This window comes from Anguilla anguilla, chromosome 3 (assembly GCF_013347855.1).
Source record: "Anguilla anguilla isolate fAngAng1 chromosome 3, fAngAng1.pri, whole genome shotgun sequence".
NCBI classification, from domain to species: Eukaryota; Metazoa; Chordata; class Actinopteri; order Anguilliformes; family Anguillidae; genus Anguilla; species Anguilla anguilla.
Genome location: NC_049203.1, coordinates 40,441,057 through 40,456,914, shown reverse-complemented (window position 1 = coordinate 40,456,914; position 15,858 = coordinate 40,441,057). Strand labels below are relative to the sequence as shown.

At 38.8% G+C, this 15,858-nt stretch overlaps 1 protein-coding gene across 6 annotated transcripts in view; it reads left to right on the top strand.

Annotated features, from left to right (window-relative positions):
• The window catches only part of LOC118223263 (thrombospondin type-1 domain-containing protein 7B-like), a 351,386-nt gene that overhangs the window by 178,964 nt on the left and 156,564 nt on the right, over positions 1-15,858 (top strand). For 4 of the 6 annotated variants that reach the window (XM_035409549.1, XM_035409550.1, XM_035409551.1 and 1 more), the window contains one exon: positions 753-929. In XM_035409549.1, coding sequence (XP_035265440.1) covers positions 788-929 — 142 coding nt within the window. In that variant the 5' untranslated portion in view covers positions 753-787. Of the gene's footprint in view, positions 1-730; positions 930-1,700; positions 1,756-15,858 lie in introns of those variants that run through there. The other 2 variants (XM_035409552.1, XM_035409547.1) reach the window with 2 other exon arrangements.

Below are 15,858 nucleotides of genomic sequence, written 5' to 3'. Positions count from 1 at the left end.
TTAATATCCTCAATTACTTAAAGTTAGACATCTCCTTCCTTCATTGTACATTTGTATAGTTCACTCCCTAACTTGGAAACACAAAAAGAAGAAACTGAAGTATGCAGCCAAGTGTTACAGGAGAACTTCAAGCATATTTAGGGCCTTATTTACTAAGACCTTTTGTACGTGCAAAACATTTTAGTACACGCAAAACCAATAACATGATCAATCATTGTCATGGTCCCTATATTGCATTAATCATGGGTTGTTTTAATAGTTTTACATGTGCTAGAAGGTTTTGCACATGCTAAAGGCCTTAGTAATCAGGCCCTGAATTGGAAAATATCTTCTACTTCATCCTCATTATGGTATGAATGCAATGGTATATGCAATTTTGTTGAATAATGCATTTATTTATCTTGCCCTCAACCACACACAATAGTATGTTGGGCTGCCATATGTGCCAAGGCATATTCTACAAGTTTCTGGAATTCTGCAGGCACAACACAACACCTCTTCCACGAGAAAGACAGCACGAGTGAATATTGTTATAAATGGGTTGCAGTACCTTTGTGGTTATGAGGGCTCTGCTAGGTTACAGTATGAACATGTTATTCAGTCTGCAGTCTGACCTTTCTCAGTAAATATTTCTGTGTAAATGCATAATATGTGAAACGACAGCTGTGTAGGTGGTACTGAATAAGGTTAAGTGGCAAGCAATCGAATGGAGGTCATATGATATCCTCATATGTCTCTGTTTTCTCCCTCAGGCATAAGACAGGACAGAAAGCCCACCTGCTGGACTATGATTCTAAAAGATGATTTTGGCGTTGTTGCCAGGACACGGCTGGCTGAGAGCTACCTTCTGCTTTTACTGCCTCTCCTTGTACTGCAAGCCAATGCAGATATGGAGATACCCAAAGAGACCCATTACACCTGGAAAACAGGTAAGAGCTGTCATTTATGGCTAACAGACTGACTAAGCTGTTCCCAGTCCACATTTTTGACTGATTTCATGTGTTTCATTCACATAAATTGTCTGATCTGAACTCAAATTACTGAATACTGTAGCATTACTGTCGTGTAAGAATGGAATTACTGAATAAGCACCTTCAGCTCTTTCCTGAAGTTACCACACTGTCATTGTAGTTACACATTTAAAATATACTTCATGGTGATCACATGGTTATAGAATTTGTGCAGCTGTCTATGGTAAACTGCCTTTTTTACATCAGAATTAGGAGATAATGTAATGTGTTTAATGGACCCATATGCACAAAACTGTTGTCTTATATTTCTTGGTGTAAGCATATGAGTTAGCCTAATTTACTGTATTTGAATGCCATCTGTTTAAAGGAGTGCATTTTACGTAATAATGACAATAAACCGCAGTGGTTGCTTGCTGTCTCATTTTTTATCGCCTAACTGTATATATAGGGCACAGAATGCATATATTAAAGTGTTACTCAAAAATAATTGGATTTCCATAGAGATTCGCCGTTTAGCTCAGAACAAGGTGATTCACACGCAAGAAATATCTCAGGGAGTATAATTTCCCCAGATTTTAAATCTCCACAGCTCAAAGAAGGAGGTGGTGGGTATCACTGCAGGTTACAAGGCTGTTAACATAATCATGTATGTTTTCCGGTAGATTGTCTGTCTATAGCGGCAGCACTGAGTGAAATCTCGTATAATGATGTAGAGTAATCTATTCCCAGGTTTCAGAGCTGTAAGGAATGACGTACTGCCATTTCTTTTGGATTTATGACCAAGGTGAGAGCATGTAGAAGTAAGATAGAATACATGCTGTGTAGATTGTTTTAATCACAAAACAATCACATGGCTTTGAATATTAATACTTACATCATGTCAGAGGAGATATATCTTTTGGGTTCTATTACTTTTATTATTTAGGGATTGCCCATGTGACTCGTTCCCCCTGCATCCTCTTTCAGCTGAAAGTAGAGTATTTTTTAAAGTCACGTCAATATAAATAACAGTGTTGCTATGTTTAAAAATGTCTGATGTTGTGAATTGCATTGTTGTTGGTAGCACATTAAAGTTGCCTGGCCATTAAAATCTCTGACTGCAATTAAAAGTAGTTCTTCTCTTCTCTTCTCTTCTCTTCTCTTCTCTTCTCTTCTCTTCTCTTCTCTTCTCTTCTCTTCTCTTCTCTTCTCTTCTCTTCTCTTCTCTTCTCTTCTCTTCTCTTCTCTTCTCTTCTATGCTGCTTGGTTAAGGCCACTGCCCCTGTTGTCTACCTGGTTGTGTATGGGAGTGTGCGTATGTGAAATTGCTGCACTTTGCTTTCGATGCACTCAAAATGATACTATTCGTCATATGCTTGTAGAGCGTGGGCAGCGCCATCTTGTTGTATTGTTCTGAAGTTATTTAGTGAAATGGCAGTGTAGGTGACACAATAAACTAAGGTACAACGTGCGTCACTTTTTCCCATGGTAACAAGTTGCATGTCAAGTTGTTTTTCTCCCCTTGCTTGGGTGGGAGGCAGATGGCCAGGGTCCAATAGGCATGCTTCACTAGTGACGTATATCTATATATCAGTGCCTGTGTCGGGCAGCCAACATTATACCTCTCCTAGAGTAAACCTGAAAAAACTCCCTGTGTGATTAGCACTTTCATTTCTTACTCTGCGGTTGGGTAATGATTGTAGCTCCAGATGCCTCCAGAGTAATAAAGAGATTGATTAAATTCACTTGAAAGGGCATATGTTCAAAAGACGATCTAATCAGAACAACAGGAATGAGGATTTGACATCCTTGAAGTGCATGGCAGGCTTATTGTGATGGCAAGCTGCTACAGGAGAGGAACCATGGAACCATTTGTGAGGGAATGTGTTCCACTCCACACACGCACACACACACACACACACACACACACACATACACACATGAGTCTATGGAGAAAGTTGCATAGATTTCCCCTTTAATGATGAGACTTTCAGGCTAAAACTACAAGAGGCACTATGAACCAAATATGACTAAGCTGAACTAAAACTGTGAGCTACACACTGGGACCTATTTTCACAGTCAAGGGACAATTGTCAAACAATAGCCCGAATGCAAGACACTTCCAAATTAGAGTGTGTTCAGTTGAATTTAGGTACTTTTGTGACACCAGGCTTCAGCGCAACTGTGGCGCAGAGCATGATTCAATAAAAATAAATTAATTGTGAGTTTGGTGCCAACCAGTCCATCTCATGTCTTTACCTTTAAACACAGTGTGTTAGCGCAGCAGCCAATTGATAATTGTGTCATGGCCAAAGAGCGTTATGCGAGGCTCTGTCACGAGCCTCTCTGCTAACCATTACTCATGATATCAAAACAAAGGTGAGACTGGATCGTTTTAATTTTCATATTCATTTCCCCCTCAAACAAAATATACTTTCCATTTATATTCCAGTGCCGAAAACTATAATAAATGGTTCCCGTGAACAACTCCACTGGGTGAATATTCCCAGACTGGCCAGGAGCAGGAGGCAGCTGGCAGAGACAGCCTCCAGTCAGCCTCTCTCCTGTGCTGCTGCCGCTGCTGTTTCAACTTGGCCTGCTAACAGGAAAGAAGATTCACGTTTAGTTTTAATTTACTATAGCTTTCTCTTTGTTTCTTTTTGGCAGTTTTTTTGTGTTATACCACTATTTAAAAAAACAACAACAAAAAGACACTACTTCCACTAAGTTGTATTCATTGCAGACATGCACTTGATAAGATGAATGTACACTCACTAGAGAAAGACCTCCACAGCCAACCCATCCCTTCTCTCTTGTGCATTTTTTTGCATATATTTATACACAGCTTTTGCATTTTTTATATCCATCTTTGCAGCTGGATATAAACTGAAGCAATTCAGGTTAAATACCTTGCTCAAGGGTACTGTGGCAGCATCCTACCTGGGAATTGAACCAAGTGCATTTCCCAAACCATCATGCTACACTTCCACCACTATGCCTACCATGTAGAACACAGCATCTCACAGAGATTGTGCTGTCTTTCTGAGGGCTATATTGTACTGTATCACCTGACTGCTCTAAATATTTGAAATATATTTTTAACATCCCAAAGGTTCACTCGATCGTTGACCAAGCCCTGCCGAACACACACATAAAAGCAGGTTGTCAGTGTGTTCTGGGTTTAGTGTATGAAGTAAGTTCCCAAGATTTCAATGGATAGCCACTGTCCCCCAACAGCCACTGTAAATGGGCTGTCTGTAAATTTGTTCCCTGTTTAGTGCCACCTCATACAGTGTCACATTATGTACTCTATTTTAATGTATTGACAGTTATGAAATTAACATATCAAGAAGCAGTGCACCGGAATTTAACAAATGTTTATCTTACACTATTTGACGAGTGCTCACCCGGTCTCCCACCTTCCTTGGGTCTCATTCATGTGGCTTTCATTGATTAGCTCCGTATAAGTGCATTGCCCAAATAACCTGCATTTTGTGTTCATGTGTTCATATGTGTGCATTCATAATGCCACCGAAATAGTTCAATGCACCACCGTTTGTGTTTGAAATCTCACCTGGGTTGGGTTTAAATGGAGAATTAATTATTCAACACCAAACTTGCACAGTGCCAAATGTTTCTATTGACCCACCCTGTATTGTGCCACCCAACCCACGTTGATGGAAATGGGTTTATTGCGGTCCATGAAACTACGAAGCTTGGCGTAAGCAAAAATGACTCTGTTTCAGCAAGGTAGAACTAGCAATTCCACTTGTGCCCAGGTGCGTTTGCGCGTGTTTTGTCATCAAAATATGGCGCACTGAGTTGAATCCAACCCGTGCCAGTGCCGACCATGGCTGGTAGCCTCACAGGACCGGTGTATAATTGACTTCACATCACTCAAGAAAATGGGAGGGACACCGTCAGTAGGGATAGCCAGCTTTGTTCAATGCTCGAGCAACAACTACAGGCTGTCAGGGCTCCGGTGGCAAGGTCTCCTCAGAATGGGTCTCCTCCGCCCCTGCTTCGTGTGTGCGCAGCGTTGTCTGTGAAAAGAAGCAGTTGGCTGGCAGGCATGAGTTTCGGAGGAGAACCGCAGATTGGCAGCAGTATATACTGTAAATACTGGTAAATACTGTATGTCTTTGTCCCAAACATTATGGCACTCACTATATATCTCTGTAACAATGTAATCTTGTAATCTAAATTTTCTGAAAGTTAGTCCAGATACATATAGTCTGTGTGACAATAGTAGACAATGACTATGGGCCTGCAAGTATCTATAGAACATATCCATTTTTTCTAAAAAATTACCATTGCCATTACAGAACTGTAGAAGGTAAATGGGGTTGATAGGAGATTAGGTATTTGAAAGGATATAATTACAGTAGAATCTCAGAAAAATGAACCTCAGAGTAATCAGTTGAACAGGGTATGAACCCAGGAGTAGCCCAAGCAATTCTGCCTACATCTTCAGTATCATACAGTGCAGAAATTATCTTTGCTCTTATCACTAAGACTAGAAGTTATCAGTAAATTGAAACACACTTTCCATTGTTTAAAATGGAGATACACTTCTCCCACTGTAACTACATTTTTATAATATACATTACAGGATTATGGTGGATAAATTGGATTTATAATATATCTTTTTATAAGTTGTATAAGTCTCTGACTTTCAAAAATAAACTTTATTGGCAGTAAACTTTTTATGCATTATGCCATTATATGGTTTTGGAAATGAATACATTTATTAGTTCAGTCTTATACTCCACTCAGTGACAGATGTTTTGAATCTTTTAAAAAATACTAAATTACAAGAGGCAGTCATCGTTTTTGTTAATTAAAAATGTGTCTGTCTTTTTCAGTGGACCTGAGTTGACTTTTGTCTTAAGCATGCTTTTATGTTTTTGACAATTTAAATTTTACATTTTGTGTTACTTGTCACATTTCTCTTCAGAGGCCTATCATTAATGCCATTTTCACAACATCCTGGTCTCACATTTCACACTCTGAACATTTATTGCTATAATTGTGAAAACAAATGCCGCTGCTTTTACCATGTTGTGACTGTCAGTCAAACTTCAGTGACAGTTGCAGCCTTTGAGTGCTATGTTTGAGTAAACTGTAAAGTATAAAATGCTTTGCTTCTGAATTACCAACCATCATAAAACATGTAAATGTGTGAATGTCAGACATTGATCCTATTGATTTTTTTATTTTTAGATTATTTCCTATTGAACAATACCAAGATGAAGTCCTTCTTAAATTACAAGATAAAAAAAGCCTTGTTCGGTTTGTTTTTTATTTATTTATTTTTTAAAAGTGACTATAAATGCACGTATTATTAGGGTTAACTTTAGGGTATAGGGAATATTCAAAGCATATTCATCAGCATAAATAATGACAGGAGGAATTACTGACACATTTGATCACAAATTTGATGACACTTCCAGATCACACTTTTCTTAGTCAAAGTCTTTGTTGACTCAAACTAAGACATCAAACTACACATTTGAATTCAGGAAGTTGTAGTACTAGAGCACTTTTCCCCCATGTGTTTTCTGGATTATGTTTATTTAAATAGCCAGATGATAGATGTGCACTTAGGGAGTCACACCCAAAGTTTGGCCCCTTTTATCTAGTGTTATCTCTGCAGCACTTCCTCAGAATAAAAGTTTGTATAAACATCTAAAACTTATTGGTTGGAAAATGAAATTACTGCTCAGTGGCTGTTCTCTAAGTAGTCAACAGTGGTTGTAAATGTAATAAAGATGAAATTGATTTAGTCAATGTGATCTTATACCAACTTAAACTTTATGAATGAATAATAAATGAACTAATTAATATGAGTGAATTAAACTTTAAAATGAAAAATATGAAGAAAGTTTAATGTTTAAAAAAATATTATTCAATACTGATCAGATTTAGTAGTAAATTACTATAAATTTAAAAGTTTGTATGTCTCTATTGTTAAAACACAGTTCAGTTAGCTAATTAAGAGGGACCAGAAGCTATAGTTTGAGGATTGTGTATGATGTATGAGGATGGTGTTTCAACATGAGATGAGGATTATTCTACTGGTAAAAGTGTGTGAAGCAAGTATACTTTCTGGAATACATATCTTGTTGCATTCACTCATGTTCAAATACTGTATATTTCTTTCACTATCTGAATAAAAAGCTCTAACATATGCTCTTGTTCCCACAATAATTGCTTGTGATGGCTATGTTCACGTTTATTCTATCCTGAAATATAGCAGAATGCTAGGCTAGGCTCATTAGCTTGCTAACTGGTTGCTGATATTTGTTTGCATATGTAGGTATGGTCTGTTTGATTAAGGTAGCTATCTTTGACAGTCTTCTCATGAACATCACACTTGCAAGAACCTAGTGCGAACAAGCTTTATGTCCTAGCCAGATCTGGTTCAAATAATCATTTTGAATATCTCACAGCCATTCAAATACATTTATTTGCCATTATGTATGTATAAAATATGTGTGTAAGTAAAATGATTTAATTTATTTTGTCATTTTGAAATGCTTTATTGTAGATTATTTTATTGATTTCAAAGCATTCAAATGGCAAATATTTGAAACAAGATAACAAATATTTGATATTTCATTTTATGAGGTCACCCCTTGGTTGTCCATATGAGGCTTGTAAATGATATTGGAAATGGTATGAATTCACTAAGATGTTTTTAAAGATATTTTTATCCCCAACCTAGGGGTGGGGGATGGGGACTGGTACTTAGAAATAGTTTAAGAATCTATTCAGTATGTAACTGTGACTAGGTTACATTCAAATAAGGAAACATATGAAATGATTCATTTGCAGCAAGCCAGTCTGAACTCGCCCCTCAACTTTTAATACCGGACACTTCCGTCTGGTCCCCGGGGTTGTGACTGGCAGCTATACTCATACCCCACGTGTTAGAATGTGTTAGAGGGGCTTTATACAAAAAATGCACATGACTAACTTACATTGTTTTACTTTTCTGAATTCCTTGTGTATCTGTTACATTAATACCCATGTTATGCTCTTTTATTATTGTAAACCATCATATGTACACTGCCTGGCCAAAAAAAAAAAGTAGTCTTTTTTTTCGACAGTGCCCACTGTACAAGCCGCTGGAGGAAGTGTTATGATCTGGGGTTGCTTCAACTGGTCAGGTCTAGGCTCAGCAACGTTATGCAGCAATAAAATGAAGTCAGCTGAGTACCTGAATGTACTGAATGACCAGGTTATCCCATCAAAGGATTTTTTCTTCCCTGACGGCACGGGCATATTCCAGGACGACAATGCCAAGATTCATCGGGCTCAAATTGTGAAGGAGTGGTTCTGGGACCATGAGGAATAATTTTCACACATGAATTGGCCACCTCAGAGTCCTGACCCCATTGAAAGTCTTTGGGATGTGCTGGAGAAGACTTTACGGAGTGGTTCGACTCTCCCGTCGTCAATACAAGATAATGCAATTCTGGCCTGAAATAAATGTGACGTTGCACAAGGTTGTCAAAACAATGCCACGACGAATGCGCGCCATAATCAAAGCTAAAGGTGGTCAAACGAAATATTAGAGTGTGTGACTTTTATTTTTGGCCGGGCAGTGTATATCGAAAAGGGCCATTGCACATTAGTCTCATAGGCTTTTAGCGTCTTATAGTTGTATCATGATTTTGCACATTTTGCGCCATGCAAATTTAATGCAGACAAATGCACACCGTATAATACAGCTTTCCAATAACACTGCTCCAAACACTGCACCACAAATACTGGTGCACTCAAGAAGGCCCTTTATGTAGCTGTACTTATTTCCCGATCAATCTTGTGTGCTAAGATACCAGACAGACCATTCTCTCCACTGACAGAGGGTGGATCCCACAAAGTTGCAGATATCTCAAGAGTGGGGTTAGAGTCAGATGATCAATACACATAGAAGAGGCGGAGTTAATGGCTAGTTTGGAGACGCTCTCTTATTTCATGAAACTCATTCAAAATTTCTCTCTCATATAATAGGTCCTCACGATAAGACCACACATGATGGCACACATGGGGCATTACATCATGTAAAGCCAATGAATCATGTCCAGTTCCTTCAAAGACTTCCTAAGGCATGTATGCCCCAAATCTTCACTTCGTAATACGATTCTTGCTGTTGTGGGCTGGTTAATCTGTTCATAACTGATGAATCACTGTAAATTATAATCACATTAGATGGTTACAACATATGACAGTCAGCCAGTTGAAACCATGTGGCATGCCACAACATTGATTTTCCAGTCACATTCCCATTGCAGTAAGTGCTCTTATCTCCCCTGAGCCCTCTGTCACCACAACTTTACCTTCTGCACAATTGCCCCAATTACGCAATTTCCATCTCTTCGCCTGCCAATTCTCACCAGCCATGTGAGATTCCTGGTTGCTACAGCCTGCAGGTAAACTTTGGTTTTGGAGATGTGTCATTGCAATTAAAAGTTTGGCTAGAAATTTTGTCCCTTTCTATTTGGTCACCACAGCTGAAGATATCCAGTTTATTGATCCTTCTGTTTGTTGCATGTTTATCTGTTAACCATAGTCCTCCTTGTGTTTCCCACAAATGCATAATGAAAGGTGAATATGTCAACACTGCTGGGATTACTATCCCCAGTATCCTTGCAGTGTCCAGGATTAATTCACTTTTTGATGAGCTGGCTTTCTAGGCCCTCGCAATGATCAGATTATTATCGTCAAATATCTGCCTAGATCAGATTAAAGGCATGTGTCATGGTTCTGTGTTTTCCTGTCTGTGTTTCCCTTGTTGGGCCGCCAGATGGCGGCACTTCTGTTTTGTGTGCTGCTCCCCCCTGTTAATTGTATTATTGTTGTCTCGTTATTCTATCATTGTTCCCACCTGTGTCTTGTTATCCCCTCCTTTTCTGGGTTGATTGTTTTTGGAGTTCACCTGTGTCTTGTTACCCCCTGTCTATTTAAGTTCTTTGTTCCCTTGACTCGGGTGCTGGTTCCTTGTGTTTCTTTCCTACGTATGTTTGCTCCGACCATTTGTACCTGCCCTTGTACTCTGCCTGCCTGTGTTCTGCCCTGCCTGTGTTTTTGAGTTCCTCTTGTTTTCTGTTTTATTAGATATTTTTTGAGTTTGTGTTTTTGCCCATCGTGGCCTTTTCTGTTCCCTGCTTGTTTGCCTTTTTTTGTTAGTAAAGTCTTTTGTTCCCCTCCCATTTTGGAGTTGTGTGTTTTGTCCCTCTGCTTTTGGGTCCATACCCCCCTCGAGTCCTGACAGCATGTCCATACTCTGGACTGTGCAGAGCTGCAAATTGCTTAAAAAAAAATATATAAATAAATAAAAATTAAAGCATCAATTATAGTAAGGATTCCTTTGTATTGAAGGTTTGAATAGAAAAGCACAGGTTTAAATATACAAACGGGTGACAAATTAAAGGAAAAACCAACAGGTGGTGTCTTAGTAAGGTGCTGGGTCACCACAAGCCACCAGAACAGCTTCAATGCACATTGGCATAGATTCTCGAAGTCTCTGGAACTTTGTGACTGAAGGTCCTGCCATCTGTGCCCCAATAGTGAACCCTTTATCAAAGTCACTTGGATCTTTTCTTCTTTCCATCTCAACAAAATTGAGGTCAACTGGGCCTACTGCACATTTTTCTGCATGCCACAGAGCATGATAGGATGTTAATTGCTTAATTATATCATGCAGTACACCTATATGGAAGCATCTGCATTCGTATTGTTTCTCTACTCATTTATTAGGTTTTTTCTTTAATTTGTATAGGGCAGAAAAATGATTATCTTAAGTTTAAATTGACTGTTATTATTTTTCATCAGTTGAGTTCTGAATTTCTCAAATTTTGGTACTTTTCAGGTATGTTTGTGGCACAATTAAGATCTAACAGCTGTTGAAGTGCAACCCCAAGAATCTGTGTAGGAGAGAGGGAAGCTATCTTGAAAAACAGAGAGTATTTAATTGGATTAAATTTCCTCGCTTGTTTGTGTCAGCATATAAATCACTCAAAGGCATGACATCATATTCAGTTGTGCTAGTGCATACCTCAGCAACACATTGCATTCATCATCATTAAAACTTTTTCCCCCAAAAATGCCTCTTTCTCTTACTGAGGCATTTAAGATTTTTAGACATCAAAGGAAAGTATAGGTTACCCTTGACTTTTGAATCAGTTGGCTTTAGATTTGTATTAACTGTTTTTAGGGACAAGTTATTAATATTAATGTGGCTTAAAAAACTGTTAATCTACAGAATTGAGAGCCTTTAAATACTGACCAAGAGACCAGAACCCACAGCTCTTGGAAGACTTCTGTTTCTAAAGAGCTACACAGCTTTGATTTTCATGCTAAAAACAGATACTCTGAAATAGACCCCTCTGTTTGGAGCTCACTTGCATGGTTCCTGGTTTTTGTATTCTCTGCAATGCCGGCAGTCTGTTTTGAAGCCGTCTCATGAATGATTCTTTCTTGTGGTCATGAGCTCTCCGTATTGTCTTTCAATGTGAAACTTTTTTTCTGGAATACAGTTTGATTTTATGCATTTTTTTTCAAATAAGGGCTTCAACAAAACAGCAATGAGCTGAGGCAGAAAAAGACCTGTAGACACTGGAAACCCACGCCTCTTAACAAGCCTATATGAAAAACTGGAATATCTCAGAGATTTAAATGCCCAAAATGCAGAAAGACATTTGCCTAAGTACAATAAAGGCAGTATCTAGACAGCATTCTGTGCACCAGAGTTACATTCTGCCTTTTATTCAGGCAAGGCTGCAGAGTGGCAGACTGAAATGAGGAGTGTTCTGCTAATGCTATTGTTGCAGACTCCTCACTGTAAGAGAATTACAGGCAATTTATCTTGGTAGACCTGATAAAATTGAGCTCTGCCTGACATGGGCTAAAACTTGGATAAAATTATTGTGTGAAAATTGCATCTTATTTTTATTTTGGTTTTGTTTTGAAACACAATTATTCAGCGTTTGTAGAGATGTACAGATAAACTCCCTTGGGAAGCCGTGGCGCTTTATCTGATAAATTCTCCCTGTAGACTACAAACAAATTAAATGTGAGAAACTTCCAGTCAAGAGAACTGGCTCTGTGGCTATGATTCCACAGAATGAGAAATCAATAAGGGTTTCATTAAGAAAGGAGAGTTCATCTGAAGCCTTTGTTGCAGTACCACAAAGTAACCCAGAGAGACCTTGCTTCAGTCAGCTCAAAGAAAACCCCCTGGCAAACCAGCTATTTTGCTCTATTTTACTTTTGATTCTCTACGTTATTGATCTTGTTTTTTATTTATAATATATATATATATATTTTATTTTTTTTCAAAAGCTTTGACACCAAAGATACTAATCATAGATTGTGTGTGTGTGCTTATGTTTTTCCTAAGTGCATTCATATCGAGGGTGTGCTGAGGGAGACGAGAGCCCTGACACTCTCTTACTCCCGCTGTAGGGCCAATAAGTGAGACAGTGCACAAGTTCTGTTTGACTTCATGAATTAATTTACACAACCTTCACAATAAACTGAAACCTAACCTTCCCCCTCTTCCCCACCTCTCCAAGGTACCCTTACAAGTACGGCCTAATTGCTACTGTTTGGATCAAGGTTAGGAAATTCAATCCTGTGCATTGATTTGAAGCTAAAAATAAGGTTGCTCTAATTAGCGATGATAATAAACGGGACACAGCACCACCAAATACATTTTTACCTTAACAACCAGGCTAGAGGGAAGACACTAGATACATATGCATACTTTGAATACATTTTCTTCTGTATTTAAAAAATATTTTGTCTTTGTGTTTATTAGAAGTGGCAATGTACTGCATACTATCGCATGGTTTTGTCCTTAAAAATGTTACTTACAGAAAACAAAAGGAAACAATAAAGCAGAGAACCCCAAGGACAGTTAATGTGTGTTTTCACTTGAATCATGTGAAATTCAAATAGAAAATCACATGATTCAATTGAAGATAGAATCATCAGGAAAGACAAGCTTAAGTAATTTAAAATGTTCTTTTTGTTTTGTTAGCTTAGAAAACAACAACTAAATCAACTCACCATCCTAACCATCAATGAAAATCTTGGTTGTAAATCTTCGGGAAATAATTTAGCTCAGTGCTTTTCTCTGTATGTGCAAGGTTGCATCAGTGAGGTGCAATTCTCTGAAAGGGCTGGTACTCAATTGCTTTCATACTTTTGTTCCTGCGTATAATGGAATGTCTGACATGGTGTTGCAGTGTACTGTTCCCATGGTCTTTTCATTGTAAGTCCTGGTCTACTGACGAATTCTGAGCTTTTCTGTCTTTTTTTCCCCAAAATATTCCAATGCGGTGCTTCTTTCTGATGATGGAAGGAACACCATGCTTCAGCAGTTCGGTGAATGAATGCGTTGCCATGGTTTCACACTGCAGACCTTACAAAAACTACCAAACCTGCCCACTTTAAATCAATCTGGAAATATGTGCGAGTCTCAGATTTGTTTTCTTTTGTGAAGTCTTCGACCCCATACCCCATACGACACACGTTTTTTAAACGCTGAATGTTTATCTAAACTGATAGCTCAAATAAAGCCAATCTTTCATTAGCTGACCCGTTTAATTATCACAATATCCAGGAATCGCACAGGTTTTCTATTGCTGAAGCACTTGAGTACTAATGCCCTCCCATAATAAGCATGTGCCATCCTCAAAGCAACCTTGATGGAACGCAAGTGTGAATTTTAAAACGTCTCTTCGCATGGATCAGGCAATCGGGTCCTCTCAACCCCACGCGGTGCTTATGTCATTTTGGGATTGGAGCTCATTGAGGATGTCATAAAAGCTGACGTCTGGTCTCCTGGGAACCGGCGACAAAGGCATTCTGAGCACTGGATTCAGAGTCCCCTGGGAAGAGTTTGAGTGAACAGTCAGATTTCAGAGTGCCTTCTGCCTCCCTGCCCCCTTCTGAAGTTGTGCAGGGCTTTCATTTCACTCAAATGCAAAGCATGATTCTGATTCTCATGTGGTGCACTCTAACGCCGAAAGAAGAGCCTGTTCTTATGCATGAGGCACTGCCTTTCTTGGGGAGAAATTATATATTGAGAATACATTTTTTTAAAGGCACAATGCATTCAATCATTTGAGGTAAATATGAATTATTTTGTTATCATTCAAATTATATCAGAATGTGACACATGGACAATGTGACAGTTGCTGCTTGGATTGAAAGCCTTTATATTCACACTGAGATGCTGATGAATATTTAATTCAATATCAGATGCGGAACAGAAGTGTGTTCTGCACTCAGATTAATTGAGGTTAATAAATATTCAAATGTATGTTTTCTAATTAATTTTTCATCTTTATTTTCTCTTTTCCCCCTCACTGTGGACAGCCCATGTGTATTTACAGTAAAGGTCTGTCTCATTGCTGCCACTTCTTTTTACTCCACCTTCTACTGACTGAGTTGTGTAGTCATTGCATTGGAAGCATGTTGGCACAAGCAGTGTGCAAGCCCTTAATCAACCAGAAGAATCTCTCTTGGTGCAGTGAGACAATAAGACAATTTTTGGAACAATTATGCTTGGCACTGCCAGACTGTAGAGTCCACTGAAGCCCAGAGTTTTTACAGGACAGAACTTCTGCATGCCCCATTTACTTGAATTTATGCAATAAAGAAATGGATGCCAGGTGCAGGAATCGGTTACAAATTTCACTGGCTTGAAATCGTATGAGGGATACAGTAACTCTTGGCCGGTTGCACACTTTGTTGACGCTTCATGGAAACCATAGAATAACACAGTGAACAGGAGCGAATGATGGGAGAAAGTAAGAAAGGAAAATCATCAAGGCGCTGAGTGAAGTAGTAGGTGGGATTCTCTTATCACTGATAACAAAGGTGTTGAGCTGAGTTAGGAGCAGCTTCTGTCTCATTTTTAGCATTCATGCAGTTGAAAAACAAGGTCTCCCATATCGTAAGCCAGTATTTCACAAAGACACAGAATAATTGAAGTTAAACATCAAGGCAGCAATATCCATTTGCTTTATGCAGCACAGAATGATCTCACCCTATGCAAAGCGCCAATCTTCTTCATTTGTAAATCTTGGTGTTAAGCATGTTTGCACAACTTTTTTAGTCAGTTATGTGGGCATTTCACTTTACACTGGCAGTTCATATGAACCTTCAGAAAGAAAGAAAAAGCAACTTAGCAATGACAGACTGCAGGCTGAAAATGACAAGAGTGCCTAATGTGTATGAAGACCAATAATGAGGAAAACTACATGCACACAACACTGCTTCACATCATAATAGCAATAATAACAATAGTATTCATTAGCTGAAAAAGTTACTGTAGGACTGTCCTAAGGCTTGTAAAACAAACTCTACAAGCTAAATGAAACACCCCAACCCCCCACCCACAATGAAAGGAGTAAAAGAGGAAAAACTGTTCTGTGGTTCTGGAAAAAGTGAATTAATGATCTTCTCGACTGAGAGGGGGGAATGCTAATTGAAGTGCAGTGAAGTAAAAAAAAAAAACTTGTTTTCACCAGGAAATGATTTTCAGCACCATACATAATTCCTTGCTCAAACACTTTCCCTTTGTCCTCAGATGTGAAAGACTCGATTCCCTTAATATTAAGATTTACTGTCCGTCCTTCTCACACCTCAGTACTGTGACTGAGTGTATTGCCCCTACCTGCGAGGCAGTCAGCATTGTGCACCTGGCCTGGGGTGAAATGTGAATGCCCCTACATGGCCGCTTCATGGCATGGAGCCTAAGAATTTTGCACATTCCAATTTCCTGTGGACTGCACCCAAAAGACCTTACACGAACAATGCTGTTTCTTATCATTGAAAAGTTTATTTGCAGCCTCTGTGCTTCGCAAGTGGGCGCCTGTCTTCTCAATCG